General features: G+C 37.1%; 1 protein-coding gene across 33 annotated transcripts in view; it reads left to right on the forward strand.

Annotated features, from left to right (window-relative positions):
• Nucleotides 1-19,181, forward strand: part of LOC127520983 (carcinoembryonic antigen-related cell adhesion molecule 1-like) — a 47,513-nt gene that overhangs the window by 27,613 nt on the left and 719 nt on the right. For 2 of the 33 annotated variants that reach the window (XR_007932243.1, XR_007932256.1), the window contains 3 exons: nt 2,298-2,351; nt 4,092-4,145; nt 4,243-4,965. Coding sequence is in view for 19 of the 33 variants with exons in the window: in XM_051909783.1 (XP_051765743.1) it covers nt 10,157-10,504; nt 10,589-10,813; nt 10,926-11,252; nt 11,406-11,615; nt 11,691-11,781; nt 11,874-11,925 (1,253 nt within the window). In the remaining 14 variants the exon portion in view is untranslated. The other 31 variants (XR_007932253.1, XR_007932251.1, XM_051909783.1 and 28 more) reach the window with 31 other exon arrangements.

Below are 19,181 nucleotides of genomic sequence, written 5' to 3' on the forward strand. Positions count from 1 at the left end.
TTTATTCAAGTACTTTATTTGTGTACTTCGTCCACCAGCATTTTAAGTCTTTTACATTCTGTTGCTTTTTCCTAAAAATGTAATTTTTCGTACAGTTTTCATTGTATGAATTTATATGAAACGCCACTTCGTAATATTTATATAAAATATAAGTAAGTGTTATATTTTGAAAATCGAGGCTTAAATCATGCAGTGTGATGCCGGTATGAGATGCTTGACCGTCAACATTAATTTTTGAAAATAATGTACATGAAATGCATCAAGTTCTTTTGGAACTTGTTACTGTAAACTTGTATGCAAAATAAGTTATTCCAAAATAATTCATAACTCCATTCTAAAACAAAGGTTCGGTTGAAGCTAGTTCATCCAATCCTGTCAATCATTACGCAATAGTATATAAACCACTGCTTGCCTCACTACTGTGACAGTTCTTTCATGTGCAGCAACTCACTTTTAAATCTTGTGGTTGTGGTGGCAGCCACTGCATTTCCAGTTCATCTTTTTTAATTCTGAATGTTTGTTCCCAGAGGAGACTTTCTTAATAGCTCAGTTAGCAAGCCAAATCTGTTTATCTTTATCATATTCAGGACTGAAGTACCTCTCAATAATGGCAAAGTTTTCTTGTTCAGGCTCTCTGACACTGGAGCTCCAGCCTGTGACCTGTAGTCAAAAGAGTATTTGTGCTGTGAAGGGGTCTCAGGTGACACTGAAGTGCTCTTACTCCTAGATCAACATCAAAACTGTGTTCTGGTTCAGCCAAAAAAAAGTTAAAACTAGAGAAAAAACAACGAGCCTGAAGATTTGTCTTTAGACTCAGACTACTCAGAAAGAGTAAAGCCATTCATCAGTCGTTACCGATCAGGAGAATATCAGCTCATGTTCATCATGAAGGATGGAGTTAAACGTCTCGGCTCAGATGCCATCAATCTAACAGTCACAGGTGAAACTGAGTCTTATTCTGGTCAGTTCAGCTGTTTTTATTTGTCATGTGATGAAGCGTTTCTTAATTTTTACTTTAATTCAGACCTGCAGGTGAGGATGAATCCTGAAACTACAGACCAGAGAGATCAGAGAGTAATACTGACCTGTGATTCTTCCTGCACCTCTGGAGTTTGGTATTATTATTACTGGATGAAGGATGGACAGTATTTCACAAGTACAAGGACTCGCAACATACATGTGTTACTGAACAGAGATCCTGTCAGCTATTCCTGTGCTCTTGATCAAACACATCCCTCCTCTTCTCTGTGTGAGTGTAAAATAATACACACAATGATGGAAGTGTTTGTTCATCCACGTGTAAATTTAAACAAGTTTTAAAGTTACTGTGAGTTTTACATGTTAATCTGTGACTCTTTCAGGTATTTCTAAGGATCGCTGCTGGGATGTGACTTACACCTCTAGAAGAGTCTGTGCTTTGATGGGCTCAACAGTAGACATTTCCTGCACATACTCACATCCCTCTGGTTATACTGTAAAAAAAAAACATTCTGGCATTACGATCAGTCTGGTGACTTCAAGGATCTGCGTGAGGAGATGTGGGGAACACACTGAGAATCAAAGAGCTCAAGATGAACGACTCTGGAGAATATCGATTCAGGATCATCTCTGACAGAACAGGAAGAACATACTCTGGAACACCTGGAGTCATTCTTACTGTTACAGGTAAGAATGATGATGAATTTGATAATATTTTAATGACAATGATGACAGCAAACTGTTTACAGACGAAGACTATGACTTCAATTTATAAAGTTTTTGTTTTCCATGTCCGTCAAAATTAATGTTAGGACCAGCTCGAAATACTTCAGTTCTGTTTTTCAGATACGATGGTGACAAGCAGCACAAACATTACATCAGAGGGACAGGAAGTGATATTAAGCTGTTCAACTAAATGCACTCTGAATGACAAAAACACTTACATCTGGTACAAGAACGGACGGCAGGTAACGGATGGATTCACTAAAGACAACAAGCTGTACCTGGACTCAGTCAGCAATGAAGAGCTTCAAGAGTATTCCTGTGCTGTAGGAGGTAACACATGTCTCATGATCGCTGAATTCAGAAGGTTTCTCTGATAGTCATGATTCACTTCTTTGTGTTGTGATGATCCAGTGGACAGCACAGTGTTCAGCCATTATACAGTCATTCTGCTGGTGTTTTTACCTCAGTTTCTCATAATAGCAGCTCTGTGGATGTGGTGAGTAAAACATCCAGTGAAATTCACAATTGCATGATGAACAGTGAATATAATAAAATGGAATCAGATTATAAAAATCTGAATTATGATTCAACAGGTTTTTCATCAGAATGCGTCTATTCTCAAAACCAAACTGAAAACAAAAGTGAAGGTGAGGAATTATGTATATAGAGAATCTACTATAAGAGATGCAATGATAAACATTGTAAATGTATTTAATGTCTTCTGTGTGTTCTATTTGTCTGACTCACACGCTGATGTTCCACATCTAAATGTTCCAGCCTAATGATGCCTGTTATTGTGGAAAACAGTTGATCTTGTAAATTTCAATCACTCAATGTCCAGAAGTAGTGCCTCAGAAATTAGCAAATAAATAATTCGATTACTGGTGCATTTGCACACAGACCGTCAAAGTTCAATAGTAGGCCTCTTCAAAAGCAAACCACAACAATAACAACAAAACAGTCCAAAGTAGGGCTATAAGTAAATGTAAAATGAAAACGAAATTAAATCAAACAATATATTCAGTAACAGATAAAGAGAATAGGCTAGTAATAATCATGTTTGTGATGGAGGAGTGGGGTCGTTTGATGTTTGCGGAAAGTGTTTAGAGTCAGGAAACTTGGAGAGCATGGGGAAAGACTAAAATCACCTTTTACCTTTTGGTGAACACACGTCGGGAAAAAGCCTCAGAAGGGATTAACAACGCACAGGTTCAAACTTCCGATTCTGCCATTCTGTCTAGTGTCTAGTTTCCTAAAACCTTAGGAGTTGCGTTTCACAGGCGGCGTCCAGATTTCAGCTTGTTCATTCACTCCCCACTGAACAAAGTTATGTCTGGAAGACATCTATTCAACGTACAACTTTTGTGACAAAGACGTTGAAAAGACGTCTTCCGAACATAACTTTGTTTAGTGGGTCTTTATCCACGGCATTATTCCACAACGCAGACATTCGGCCCTTATCCATACGCAAATAATTCAACAAGAGCATCTTCACGACACAACGGCCTCGCTTTCCCTTCTGACTTTTCCAAACGCTGCTTCAAATTTCACAACCAGGCTCTCACTTCCGCTTTTCTGCTTGCTCTTTTCTTCTAATTTAAACCTAATCGCTGGGTTTGTCCATATTCAACCCAGCATTTTTTTTTTTTTTTTTTTGAGTGTAGCGGTTCGCTATAGAGGCATTTTGAATGTTTTCATAAACTGCAGTAAGTTACCCCAGGGCTTTAGTGCATTTAAATGTTTGTAAGTATCATAAATTGGCTGCTGTATCTTAGCAGTTTGGAGCCACAAACATCTAGAACTGCTTTTATGTTCTACATTTATTTAAGTCCTTCAGAATTTGTCTGTCTCTTTGGCAGCAGGTCTAGCTGAATGTGGTCCAGTGGGTAAAGCTCTTGGTCATCAAAGGATTTTTTTATTTTTTTATTTTTTTTTAAATACACGTGCTGTCTTCATTTTGTATCTGTGTTGACCTTTGAGTTTTTGTGCTGCTGTTAAAATATAAGACATTCTTATCAACGTTTAGCTTTTTGTATTTACTGTAGGTCAGAGGAAAAACATCATCATGTAACATTGTCATCTAAGATTCATACTGTTTGTTATTGAAGGCAGCATAAATGTATCCTTCACTGTGTATGATTTCCCATAATCCTGTGCCTATAAAAATAAATAAAAGGGCATCTGATGATGTAATTGAAATTAATATATAAATGTGTGTGTTTCCTTAAACGTATGATTCCCAAAGTTATTTCAGAAGAAAATAATTAAATATAGTATTTGCCTTTAATAAATGCCGTTCAGGAATATTTATACAGTTTTTGAATGATGAACAGTGAATATAATAAAATGGAATCAGATTATAAAAAATCTGAATTATGATTCAACAGGTTTTTCATCAGAATGCGTCTACTCTCAAAACCAGATTGAAAACAATACTGAAGGTGAGGAATTATGTATATAGAGAATCTACTATAAGAGATGCAATGACAAAAACATTGTTGAATATGTATTTAATATCTTTCTGTTTGTCTGTCTCAGACTCTGATGTTCCACATCTGTTCATCTGCTGTCTGTCCATCAGAGCTGGTGGAGTAATGTCATTGTGAGATCATCACCTAGCAACAGTCAGAACTGTCAGCAGCAACATGTGATACAGTGATGTCATATACAGTAACATATCAATGACTGCTCAGTCTGCATAATCAAACACAACTAAAACAACAAACTATAGTCCAGGTTTTAGCCATCCATTCCTTTCCTTTCCTCCTCCTGCTAAATGTAAGAAGTTCTTTAAAAAAAAAAAAAATCTATAAAGACTGTAAATGGATCCATCTTAATAATGGGTGCTTATGTTCTGTTTATCTTTATCTTATGATTTCTTTATTCTTGTATTAGCACAGACTTTCATATTTCATATTTCAATAGAACAACTGTAACCACAGTAATGATGGCTGTTATTGTGTTTTTTCAATTGTTTGTTCAATTACAAACAATTGATCTGTGCTTAACTGTGAAGACAGTGCCACCTTCTGGTCATAAATAAATATATAAATCTGCTTATATAAATATATAAGTCAGGTTTGTGAGCTGTAACGGTGGTTTACCCCAAAATTAAATTATTCAGATTGGGCGCCAGACAGGTTTAAAAAAATTGACAAACAATTTTTATTTTCTGATAACAACCCTCATGGGGAAAAAAAAAGCAGAAAAATCTTATTTCATTAAGTCTGTTCATATTTTAACACACACACACACACACACACACACACACACACACACACACACACACCAAAAAAAAAAAAAAAATTAATTCATTTCAGTCACTCATTGTCCAGAAGTTGGCCCTCAGAAATTAACAAATAATTCCATTACCGGTGTGTATCGGTGGCCTGCACCCATTCAGAAGCTTGGCCAACCCTGGCCACATGCCAAATAACCGATCTAACCCGCTTGTTATTTAGAAACTAGAAAGCCTGATTTATTTTTTTTTAGTCTAGGCATTCAAACGATTTTAAACCGTTTCACGAAAAGACGCAAAAGAGAACTCGCGCGCTGTTCTCTCCGCGCAAAAACAAAAGAGAGCCGCGCCTACAATTCTCTTTTGCGCCTCATATGTTCATGCGTCATTTCTTTACAGAGAATGATCATTTCTATTTCCACTAACTTATGCGATCTTAAGTGTTTTGAGCGCTCTCTCCTGTCTCACTGCCATTACACTATAGCGGGGCAGAAATGTCATCAAAATGGGTGAAAAAAAAAAATCAATTTAATGAGTTCCTGTCTGATTTTATACAACAGTTCAATAAACAACAAGTTACTAACTTTCATGCAACACATTCTGTTTTTGCTCTGTCAAAGAAAATGGAACAAACAGCAGAACCGCTGCGTCTCAGAGATACACTGTTTTATTCCTGAAAGAATCAGCGTATTTGAACGAGTCAGATGAGTAAATGATTCAATTAGGCTATCCATTCATAAATACAGTCGCTTGTTTAGTTAAATTAGCACTTTGAAGGAATCGGTTGAATGAAAGATTCAACTCACTCATTAAGACAGTGACTTGCCGCCACCTACTGGCGGTTTTAGTTTTATATTTAAAGTAGCCTATTATTTATTTTTTCAATCAATTAATATTTCTACATTAAAGCTATTATTTTTAAAACATTAATCTCCTAACATAATTTATGTACAGTGTTGGGTAAGTTACTCTAAATAAAGTAATTAATTACTAATTACATCCTCAACAGTGTAATTAGATTACTGTACTAATTACTATCTTTCTAAAAACTATTCCATTACTTATTAATAACTTTCTAAATCCCATATCAACCTCGACCAGCTGAACAATATAAATATAGACATGAAACTGCTCTTTTAATTCTTTTAAATAATATAAAATTGCATAAATTATTCTTGAAATGGCCAAAGTATTTAAAGGCAGAAGACTACATTACATTGTAAAATTTTGATGTTAATTCCACTATTGTTTTATATAGAATTGTTGTATAGTCTATACAGTAATGGAATCACATCAGAAGTAACTAATTAAATTAAAGATAAATTAAGAGTAATCCCTTACTTTATTTTTTCCTACCAACTGGCGTGGTAGGCATGGCGTGAACAGGTTTTGGCGTGGCAGGCATGCCGTGACAAGGACCTGGCATTGCAAGCATGGCGTGAACAGGCCTTGGTGTGGCAGACATGGCGTGAACAGGCCCTGGTATAGCAGGCATGGCTTGAACAGGCCCTGGCGTGGCAGACTTAATATGAACAGATACTGGCATGGCATGAATAACTCCAGACATGATCATAGGGGCATGGAGACACTCTGATGTGGAAGGTACTGTGGGATTGTGGGGCTCCTCATCCACAAATCCCACAGTAAATGAGGATCCACTTAACAGCAGGGCGTGGTCAATGTACTGGGCCAGGGAAAAATGAATTTTTCCCCCAGGAAGCCTTGAACGAACAGGTTCATTTAATCCAAAGCGAAAAATGTCTTTTAAAGCAATATCATTGAAGTCTACCTGGCAGCATAGTCCTCGATGGGACGATGGCCTTGGCGTAGATGCAGGAGGGCAACTGCTGGGTTCATAGTAGGGGTCGTGTATTCTGTAACGATTAGTCCAGACTGAAGGCGAGCAGACTTGACTATGAGACTCACCGACAGCAGGGTTACATTAACAATACACGACAAAGTAACATGGGGAAGACAATGGCTTTAAATACAAGAACAAAGAGAACACATGACTATGGCAACCAGTGAAGTGACACAAGGAACATGAGAACCAATGACAGAACAGAACTGAAAACCACATGACCATAATCAACCAATCAGAACATGACACATAGACTAAGGGAGAACATGAGGAGCAAGGGAAGCATGACACAAACAAACAACATGAATCAAATTACAAAATAAAAGACATGAAATCATAAACATAACACAAAACCAAAACATACGTGACACCTGCCCTCATTGTATTTATTTGTGCTATTGCTTGTAATTTGTTTATTTGTTCTTATTTTATTACTGGCTGTTTACTTGTCTTTATATTTATTAAAATTCTAATATATTTTTTTCTTTTTGTGATGGGGCCAGTGAAAATTTTTTCAGGGCAAAAACAAAAATCTAAACCAGAACCACCTGCCTATTTTGTTATAAAATAAAGTTTAGTTATGGGGAAAAAATAAAATAAAATAAAAACTCTGGGCCCACCAGGAATTTCACTTGGCCCACCCTATATCTCAAAGCTGGAGCCAGGCCTGGCGTCCACGCACCATTATTCCACAACACAGACATTCGGCCCTTATCCAATTCAATTCAACAGAGCATCTTCACGACACAACGGCCTCGCTTTGCCTTCTGACTTTTCCAAACGCTGCTTCAAAATTCACGACCAGGCTCTCACTTCCACTTCTCTGCTTCCACTTTTCCTCTTCACTTTTCCCCCTCATTCAACCAAACCACACATCTTTTTGTTACCATATTTAGTTTTTCTTTTGTCCAAATTCTAATAGTAACTATTATGAAATTGTGTAGATTTCCATTTGGTGATAGGCTATTTAATATGATTATTAATAAAATATTTAGTCATGGCTTTAGTGCATTGAAATATTTGTAAGTATCATAAATTGGCTGTCATGTTCTTAGAGTATCTTAGCAGTTTGGAGACACAAACATCTAGAACAGCTTTTATGTGCTACATTTGTTAAAGTTCTTCAGAACTTGTCTGTCATTCTCATCTTGGTCTGTCTCTTTGGCAGCAGGTCTAGCTGAATGTGGTGCAGTGGGTAAAGCTCTTGGTCATCAAATGTTTTGTTTTGGACTACACCTGCTGTCTTCATTTTGTATCTCTGTTGACCTTTGAGCTTTTGTGCTGCTGTTAAAATATAAGACATTCTTATCAGCGTTTAGCTTTTTATATTTATTCTGTCTTCTAAGATTCATACTGTTGGTTATTGAAGGCAGCATAAATGTATCCTTCACTGTGTATGATTTCCCATAATCCTGTGCCTATAAAAATAAATAAAAGGGCATCTGATGATGCAATTGAAATTAATATATGTATATATATTTGTGTGTGTTTCCTTAAACTTAAGATTCTCTAAGTTATTTCATGAAAAATAATTAAATATAATATTTGCCTTTAATTTATGCAGTTCAGGAATATATATATACATTTTTGCCTATTTAGATTTTTGTTTAATATTACTAAAAAATAACAAAAACTAGAAAATAACAAAACTCAAGGTTTAATTAACTTAAACTGATTCAACAGATCATGTAACAGTGGCTGACACTGACTTCCTGAGTTGAGTTTGATTAATTATTTTCTGAAGTGTAAATATCTTTTACACTTTTTCTTTATTTGTGTGTTAGTAAGAAAAGGGAAGGAAATAAGATCAGCAGAGTATTGTCATTGAAAAAAATAAGCTTAATTATGATGAGGCTGATTTGGAAAAACAAACAAGGTGTCTTTAAAAGATTTTTATTCTTGTAAGAAGGTCAAAGTTACAGAGATGCTCAGCAGTGTGAAGAGATAAAAAGAGGAAGTCACAGTCACATACTTACAGGCCAGCCAGTCCTCCACAGTGGATGGGTGGGAGCTTCTTGTTTCATGGCTTCTTGGTATTGATATGTCTCTCACCCATCTGGTTTTGGTTCCTTTGTATCAAACAAGACATCCTGCACACCTGCACAATTTACAAAGTTAAAACTTTCCACTACAGTGTCTGTCTGCACAGCTTCTAAAACAGACAGAAACTACAACTAACATCAGAGAACAACAGCAACGTAATATAGGTAAATCTAAACTTTCATTGCATTTAAACATTACATTAAAACATAATTTTAATCATGACTTTCTGAAGTGTGTTACTGTATTCATTATTCTGACTGTAAGGACCCTTCAAGTGTGTCTCAGCGAAACTCAGTCAGTGTTTTTTTCAGGACGAGCAGCTCTGTGTCTTTCATTGTATATCTGAATTTACAGAAAGTGAAGAACATGAACTCCAGACTCTTACCTCTGATCCTGCTGCTGCTGCACATTCCAGGTTTGAGCATTGATGTGTCTTATTCTGCTCTGTCATGTTTTAATTTAAAAGTGGCACTAATTATTATCTTTCACATCTTCTAATAATGATTGTTGATATGTTGGTCATTATATCTGTTTTTATACAGTTGAAATCATTCAAGATCAGTTCAGTTAAGGTCCATGTAACGCTTCACAATTCAGTTTTCAGACCATATGCAAATGCAAAAGTGAAAAATTGAAACCAGGCGTTCATTTTTCTTGTTTTTCATGTACTTCTTTAATAGATACTTCTGCTAAATTATGACTTTAGAAACAATCATTTGAATAAATGAAATCTAACCGATTTTTCCATTTTTTGTCTTGTAATTTGTGCCGTGGGCTGTAGGCTACCATTAGCACGGGGGTGTGGCCGCGGACTATTATTTCATTGATGTAACTGTTTTATTTACACTGCATGCATGTTGAGGAGTAGTTTAAAAGACTGAACACAGAGGATGACCTTTTCACCCGAAGTGCTATCATGTGCTATCATTTTTATTATTAATATAATAACTGCTAAAGGCAGTCTCGGACTGGCCATCGCGAGCAGCCGGGAAAAGTGAAATCCCGGTGGTAAAAAAGTGCCCTTTGCGGTCGCATCGCGGTGCCCCTGCGTTCCCATTTAGCAGAGTTATTATATTAATAAAAAAAAACATTTGCATTGTATGGTCTGAAAACTGAATTGTGAAGCGTTACACTCTGTATTAAAAATTTGAGTGGGTGTATAAATAACTTTTAAGTATTTAAATTTGAATTAAATTGATCAACATGGCTGGATGGATGTGAGCAGCAGATTGGTGATTGTAACAATAGAAGATCTCTCTTCTGTCTGTATGTAAACTTCATCTCAATAATGAAATATTTTTCTTGTTCAGGCTCTCTGACACTGGAGCTCCAGCCTGTGACCTGTAGTCAAGAGAGTATTTGTGCTGTGAAGGGGTCTCAGGTGACACTGAAGTGCTCTTACTCCTACATCAACATCAAAACTGTGTTCTGGTTCAGCCAAAAACAAAGTCCAAACTGGAGAAAAAACAACGAACCTGAAGATTTGACTTTAGACTCAGACTACTCAGGAAGAGTAAAGCCATTCATCAGTCGTTACCAATCAGAGCTCATAATTTCAGACCTGAGAGAGAGAGACTCTGGAGAATATCAGCTCATGTTCATCATGAGGGATGGAGTTAAACGTCTCGGCTCAGTCGCTGTCAATCTAACAGTCACAGGTGAAACTGAGTCTAGATTCTGGTCACTTCAGCTGTTTTCATTTGTCATGTGATGAAGTGTTTGTTAATTTTACTTTAATTCAGACCTGCAGGTGAGGATGAATCCTGCAACTACAGACCAGAGAGATCAGAGAGTAATACTGACCTGTGATTCTTCCTGCACCTCTAGAGTTTGGTATTATTATTACTGGATGAAGGATGGACAGTATTTCACAAGTACAGGGACTCGCAACATACATGTGTTACTGAACAGAGATCCTGTCAGCTATTCCTGTGCTCTTGATCAAACACATCCCTCCTCTTCTCTGTGTGAGTGTAAAATAATACACACAATGATGGTACTGTTTGTTCATCCATGTGTAAATTTAAACAAGTTTTAAAGTTACTGTGAGTTTTACATGTTAATCTGTGACTCTTTCAGGTATTTCTGAGGATCGCTGCTGGGATGTGACTTACACCTCTAGAAGAGTCTGTGCTTTGATGGGCTCAACAGTAGACATTTCCTGCACATACTCACATCCCTCTGGTTATACTGTAAATAAAACAGTCTGGCATTACGGTCAGTCTGGTGACTTAAAGGATCTGCGTGAGGAGCCTCAGTTTGCTGGTCGTGTGGAGTATGTGGGGAACACACTGAGAATCAAAGAGCTCAAGATGAACGACTCTGGAGAATATCGATTCAGGATCATCACTGACACAACAGGAAAAACATACTTTGGACCATCTGGAGTCATTCTTACTGTTACAGGTAACTGTTCATGATTAATTTGATACCATTTCAGTAAGATTCACAGACAGTTTGCTGTCATTAAGACTATGACTCCATTTTATAGAGGTTTTGTTTTCCATGTCAAAAATCGATGTTAGGACCAGCTTGAAATACTTCAATTCTGTTTTTCAGATACGATGGTGATAAGCAGCACAAACATTACATCAGAGGGACAGGAAGTGATATTAAGCTGTTCAACTAAATGCACTCTGAGCGACAAACACACTTACATCTGGTACAAGAACGGATGGCAGATAACGGATGGATTCACTAAAGACAACAAGCTGTACCTGGACTCAGTCAGCAATGAAGAGCTTCAAGAGTATTCCTGTGCTGTAGGAGGTAACACATCTCTCATGATCGTTGATTTCAGGTGGTTTCTCTGATAGTCATGATTCACTTCTTTGTGTTGTGAAGATCCAGTGGACAGCACAGCGTTCAGCCATTATACAGTCATTCTGCTGGTGTTTTTACCTCAGTTTCTCATAATAGCAGCTCTGTGGATGTGGTGAGTAAAACATCCAGTGAAATTCACAACTGCATGACGTTCAGTTAATGAAATGAATTCAGATTATAAGAATGTGAATTATGATTCAACAGGTTTTTCATCAGAATGCGTCTACTCTCAAAACCAAACAGAAAACAAAATTGAAGGTGAGGAATTATGCTTATAGAGAATCTACTATAAGAGATCCAATGACAAAAACACTATTGTAAATGTATTTAATATCTTTCTGTTTGTCTATCTCAGACTCTGATGTTCCACATCTGTTCATCTGCTGTCTGTCCATCAGAGCTGGTGGAGTGATGTCATTGTGAGATCATCACCTAGCAACAGTCAGAACTGTCAACAACAACATGTGATACAGTGATGTCATATACAGTGACATATCAATGACTGCTCAGTCTGCATAATCAAACACAGCTAAAATGAAACAATAGTAATGTTACAGGTTAATCCATCCAGTTCTTTCTTCCTCTTGCTAAATGTAAGAAGTGCTTTCAATATTTTTTCAAAATTTTATTCTATAAAAATCATATATATTGATCCATCCTAAAGATGTAAATAGTCTTTGTGTTCTGTTTATCTTTATCTTATGAAAATAATTTAATAAGTAGTCAAAAGCTGGTGATGAGAATTAAGGAAAATGCAGCATATAGACTTCATTGCCTCCATGATCTGTGCTTAACTGTGAAGTTCATTTAAGTCAGGTGAGTTTATAAGTGTTGGAACTAAAGTCTGCAGGAAAGTTAAATTGTGGACTCAATAGGACACGTGCACGCAGCAGCCATCGTCCACAAAACCGCAAGTGCACATAGCAAGTGCTATTTGGGACAAGACCATAGCAGTGCGCACCATAAAGTCAGATGGATTTTAATTGGTTGCCAATGTTTTCTATATTCATCAGATGGAAAAAGTAATAACAACTATATTTTCTCCAAGTCATTGTTGTGGTGTGGACTCCTCTGTTCTCTTAGAAAGTTTAAAACCTTATGGTAATCATTCTTGATGTGAAAGGGCTTTTAGTGTGGAGAACAGCAAAATCAATAAAAATGTTAATAAGCAGGGAAAAACTGTGTCCTCTTTTGTGTTCTAATAGTTCAAGACCAAGCAATGCAAATCAAAGTCCTGTTTAAACAGTTTGCTAGACTTCATTGTGTCACAGTCACCAGCTAGAGTGCCCGTGATTGACACCAGAGGGCACTCCATCACAGACTGTTGTCACCTCCTCAAGGACTTCATCTCCCATCATCTTCTACCTGGTTTCATCACTGATTACATTCAGATTTTGCTCATTAGCTTGTTAGTTTCTGCCTCTTTAAACCTGGTTAATTCAGTCACTCTTCTCTAGGTTTTGCATATCTGTAGGTGCTGCATTTCTCAGCCCTTGTTCCCTGTTCCTGTGTCTTGGTTTTTTTGCTCTTTTGCTTATTGTTTGTGGACTACTGTTTTCGCCTGCCCCTTGGACTTAATTGTTTGGAATGTTTTTCTGTGTATGACCTTTGCCTGGTTTTGACTACGATTGTGGATTATCCTTCAATAAATTGCATTTGGATCCTCTACCTTCGAGTCCCTGTGCAGTTCGTAACACATTGCATCAGTGATTTGTGTTTACCTGTGTACATACTGTAGTATCATCTACTAGCCAGGGAAATTAAGGCATCATCAGTACCATGTCCCGAGAGTATTACAGTTTGGAGATGGTAAAATCTAAAGTATATAAATTTGTCTGTCACTCTCATCTTGGTCTGTCTCTTTGGCAGCAGGTCTAGCTGAATGTGGTGCAGTGGGTAAAGCTCTTGGTCATCAAAGGTTTTGTTTTGGACTACACCTGGGGCCTGTACCATGATGGTAGTCGAATAAACTCAGGGTTATTTTCGAGTTGACAAAACCAAACCACTCCAATCTGGCTCTGTTGGTACCATGATGCTGATCATCAACTTTCTCTGTCAACTCAGGCTTTGATCCTGAGTTTGTGGAGCGCGTACACATGAATGCGTGACATCAGTGGCAAACAGCCAATCACATGCCTTGCAACAGAGAGAAACTGTGATTCACTTCTCGCGAGAGAGTCAACGTGATTCAAAACTCTTTTGAGGTTAAGAGATTAAAGAAAATGAAGAATTTAAACACATTTACGCTAAAGAAAATACTTGTCCATGAAAGAGGACAAATAAAAGAAATGATCTTGCTCTATCAGTGCAAGTGAAACTTGTGAAGTTAGTTTATATAGTTGATAATATATATAGAGAATATATAGGCTATAGAGACTCAGACATGCACGGTAACATGTAGTCATTTGTTAAAGTTTATTTACAGCTTATTTATATTACACATGATCTGTATATATTAATACTCATTTAAACTAAATGCTTAATAAACTAAAAATGCTTGTGTGTAATGGATAATAATATAGATCATATAATGGGCTATATGCACGGCTACTTCCTGGTTGTCGTTAAGCCAGCTCGGGCATTTCCGGTGAACTGTTAGCTGATCATTCTGTATTCGCTGTACATCGACACAAAACCATCAATGGTTGACTTTTTAATGTTGTATTCATATTTTAATGCACTTATCACATTTACCTAATTTTTCAATAAACCAGTTTTAGTGATTGCAATAAAAACGAAGCTATTGGGACCGTTTAAAAATGTCTGTAATTAGACACGCACATGCATTTTTTCCCCCAGCACTTCAAAAGTTATTTTTAATGTGATGACCACAAACATTATTTGTTCATCCTTCTGAGATTGTCCCCATCGTAAAACCGAACGTTTCAAAATGTAGGAAATTCAACATTTGATAGAAAACACTTATTTAAAAATAAAAAAGACAATAATTACCACTTTAACCAGCAGCTGGTGGCAAAGTCGCACTTATTTGCGCATATATCAGCAATTTCCTCTAATCGTTTTTCACTTCGTTTTTGACTAAATATTAAACATTATAAAATAACTAGGTTTAAAAATACATTTTGTCAATGTGAAGTATGAAATACTCAAAAAATCTTAAGAAAAACAATAACTTTTCTTGTGATTCATGACAGAAAGCGAGCGCTGCGCTTTCCCTTTGTAATCACAGCATCTGTCAGTCAGTGCAGCGCAAGATCATGATTTCAGCACACTTGTAAAAACACACATTTTATTCAATTAATCTAACTAAAGTGCACAATAAATATTTAATTTTTGAAGCTTTTTTTCACGAAAGTGTGAAAACTGATGGTCAAATTGAATTTAGCCAAGGAGGAACAATGAGGTACGTCTTTATTTATTATGCCGTCTTACGTTTGAATAACTAAATTAATGCTATGCCTGACTATTTAAGTGACTATATTCTGATTATGACTTAAGTATTACACTACTGATGCTCAACACACCAGCAAATGACATCTCACCGGAAGTTTTCGAGCTGGCTTACATTAATACGGAAGTTCTAAAGAACACTCCGTGCATATAGCCCATTATATAAATCATAAAATAATTCTAATTATTATTAAAGCCAGACAATTTCATTGTTAAATATTTGTTTTTACTATATAATGACCTTTAATTTGGAGGAAGAGAAACTGGGGGCGTGACTTTATTACGTTGGATGTGTCAGTGTCACTTTGCTCACATCTGATTGGCCCAATTTCGGTTTGAGATCTCTTACCCAGAACATAACCTGCCCCGGAGCAGGGGAGGGCACCTGTGGAGCATAAGTTACTATGGTGATGAACACAGCTAAAAGCCAAGTCACTATCATGGTACCTAAAACCCAGGATTGGAGTAAACTAATCTGAAACTTACCTGGCTAGCCAGCTAATCTGGCTTCATGGTACAGGCCCCTGCTGTCTTAATTTTGTGTCTCTGACTTTTGAGTTTTTGCACTGCTGTTAAAATATAAGACATTCTTATCAATGTTTAGCTTTCTATATTTACTGTAGGTCAGAGAAAAACATCATCATGTAACATTCTGTCATCTAAGATTCATACTGTTGGTTATTGAAGGCAGCATAAATGTATCCTTCATTGTGTATGACTTCCCATAATCCTGTGCCTATAAAAATAAATAAAAGGGCATCTGATGATGCTATTGAAATTAATATACAAATGTGTGTGTTTCCTTAAACTTAAGATTCTCTAAGTTATTTCAGGAAAAATTATGAAATAATATTTGCCTTTAATATATGTGGTTCTGGAATATTTATAAATACATTTTGTCTATTTAGATTTTTTTATTTTTTTATTTAATATAACTTAAAAATAGAAAATAACAAAACCCAAGGTTTAATTCATTTAAACTGATTAACCAGATGCAACATAGTGGCTAATACTGACTTCCTGAGTTGAGTTTGACTAATCATTTTCTGAAGCCTAAACATCTCCTTTCGCTATTTGTGGTTTAGTAAGAAAAAGGGAAGGAAATAAGATCAGCAGTGTCTGCACAGCTTCTAAAACAGACAGTAGAAACTACAACCAACATCAAAGAACAACAGCAACATGCAATGTAGGTAAATCTAAACTTTCAATTGCATTTAAACATTACATTAAAACATAATTTTAATCATGACTTTCTGAAGTGTGTTACTGTATTCATTATTCTGACTGTAAGGACCCTTCAAGTGTGTCTCAGTGAAACTCAGTCAGTGTTTTTTCAGGACGAGCAGCTCTGTGTCTTTCATTGTCTGAATTTACAGAAAGTGAAGAACATGAACTCCAGACTCTTACCTCTGATCCTGCTGCTGCTGCACATTCCAGGTTTGAGCATTGATGTGTCTTATTCTGCTCTGTCATGTTGTAATTTAAACGTGGCACTAATTATTATCTTTCAAATGGTTAGAAAGTGATTGTTGATATGTTGATTATTATATCTGTTTTTACTCAGTTGAAATCATTCAAGATCAGTTCAGATAAGATCAATAAACTTAAAGTCGTAGGTCTGAATGTCAGTCTGAATGTTGGTCAAATGGCAATTTGGCAATGGTTGATGGGTGTGAGCAGCAGATTGGTGAGAACGGATTGTAACAATAGAGAATCTCTCTTCTGTCTGATGTAAACTTCATCTCAATAATGAAATGTTCTCTTGTTCAGGCTCTCTGACACTGGAGCTCCAGCCTGTGACCTGTAGTCAAGAGAGTATTTGTGCTGTGAAGGGGTCTCAGGTGACACTGAAGTGCTCTCACTTCTACATCAACATCAAAACTGTGTTCTGGTTCAGCCTAAAACAAAGTCCAAACTGGAGAAAAAACAACGAACCTGAAGATTTGACTTTAGACTCAGACTACTCAGGAAGAGTAAAGCCACTCATCAGTCGTTACCAATCAGAGCTCATAATTTCAGACCTGAGAGAGAGAGACTCTGGAGAATATCAGCTCATGTTCATCATGAAGGATGGAGTTAAACGTCTCGGCTCAGTCGCTGTCAATCTAACAGTCACAGGTGAAACTGAGTCTAGATTCTGGTCACTTCAGCTGTTTTCATTTGTCATGTGATGAAGTGTTTCTTAATTTTTACTTTAATTCAGGCCTGCAGGTGAGGATGAATCCTGCAACTACAGACCAGAGAGATCAGAGAGTAATACTGACCTGTGATTCTTCCTGCACCTCTGGAGTTTGGTATTATTATTACTGGATGAAGGATGGACAGTATTTCACAAGTACAAGGACTCGCAACATACATGTGTTACTGAACAGAGATCCTGTCAGCTATTCCTGTGCTCTTGATCAAACACATCCCTCCTCTTCTCTGTGTGAGTGTAAAATAATACACACAATGATGGAAGTGTTTGTTCATCCATGTGTAAATTTAAACAAGTTTTAAAGTTACTGTGAGTTTTACATGTTAATTTGTGACTCTTTCAGGTATTTCTGAGGATCGCTGCTGGGATGTGACTTACACCTCTAGAAGAGTCTGTGCTTTGATGGGCTCAACAGTAGACATTTCCTGCACATACTCACATCCCTCTGGTTATACTGTAAATAAAGCATTCTGGCATTACGATCAGCCTGGTGACTTCAAGGATCTGCGTGAGGAGCCTCAGTTTGCTGGTCGTGTGGAGTATGTGGGGAACACACTGAGAATCAAAGAGCTCAAGATCAGCGACTCTGGAGAATATCGATTCAGGATCATCACTGACAGAACAGGAGGAAAATACTCTGGATCTCCTGGAGTCATTCTTACTGTTACAGGTAACTGATCATGATGAATTTGATAACATTTTAATGAGAAGATTCACAGACAATTTGTTGTTATTAAGACTATGACTCCATTTTATAGAGGTTTTGTTTTCCATGTCAAAATCAATGTTAGGACCAGCTTGAAATACTTCAGTTCTGTTTTTCAGATACGATGGTGACAAGCAGCCCAGATATTATATCTGAGGGACAGGAAGTGATATTAAGCTGTTCAACTAAATGTACTCTGAGCGACAAACACACTTACATCTGGTACAAGAACGGACGGCAGGTAACGGATGGATTCACTAAAGACAGCAAGCTGTACCTGGACTCAATCAGTAATGAAGAGCTTCAAGAGTATTCCTGTGCTGTAGGAGGTAACACATCTCTCATGATACTTGTGCTTTAGGCCATGTTTACACCTGGTATTAAGATGCGCTTTGGTTGATCGGGTCACGAGTAGGTGAGGAAGACACAATCCCGTTTACACCTGGTGCTTTAATCTGTCTCTTTTGTCCACTTTCAACCACTTCTGTCCTGATTTCTACGAGGGGAGGCTCTATGGGTGGGTAAATGTATGGGCTTTTTCAGATCTTTCAATGTAATGGATGAAATAAGCTCACGCAATTTACATATGAACGCGAAAAACATACAGAGAGCTGCAGCTTTCGTTTCTGCTCTGATAGCCTCAAGACCACATCGAATGCAATGAGTGCATGTTAGAAATCAGGAATGGTGAGAGAATATTGCGCTTGGTACATTTTTCATCTTCAAACCAAACTTAGGTCCTCAGTCGACAAAGTTTAAATCCCGTCTGGCTAGTGCACTTCTACGCATTAGGTTAGTTGGCGGAGAGTAGGCGGAGAGTAAGCAATCCAGTCAAGTGAGTTTTCGACTATCTCTAGAAGTGGTCAAAAGAAGACAAGGTCAAAATGTTTTAGACCGTGTTTACACCTGTATTTAGCATCATCCACTTGTGATCTGATCACCCAAAACTCATCTTAATACCAGGTGTAAACAGAGCCCTTGTGTGAAATGATTGCAGCAGTCAGTTTGAGTGCAATAGATCTATTCATTTCTGATATGATTAATTTCTGCTTACAGCTCGAGAGGAGAGCACAGCACTACGAAACACTGCAGTCGTACTGTGTGTGTTTTTGACTCTTGCACTCATAGGAGTCCTGTGGTATAGGTCAGTAAATTTTGTTTTAAGTTGTAAGATTTTGAAAAACCTAAAACAGAAAAT

This window comes from Ctenopharyngodon idella, chromosome 10 (assembly GCF_019924925.1).
Source record: "Ctenopharyngodon idella isolate HZGC_01 chromosome 10, HZGC01, whole genome shotgun sequence".
In the NCBI taxonomy this organism is placed as follows: Eukaryota; Metazoa; Chordata; class Actinopteri; order Cypriniformes; family Xenocyprididae; genus Ctenopharyngodon; species Ctenopharyngodon idella.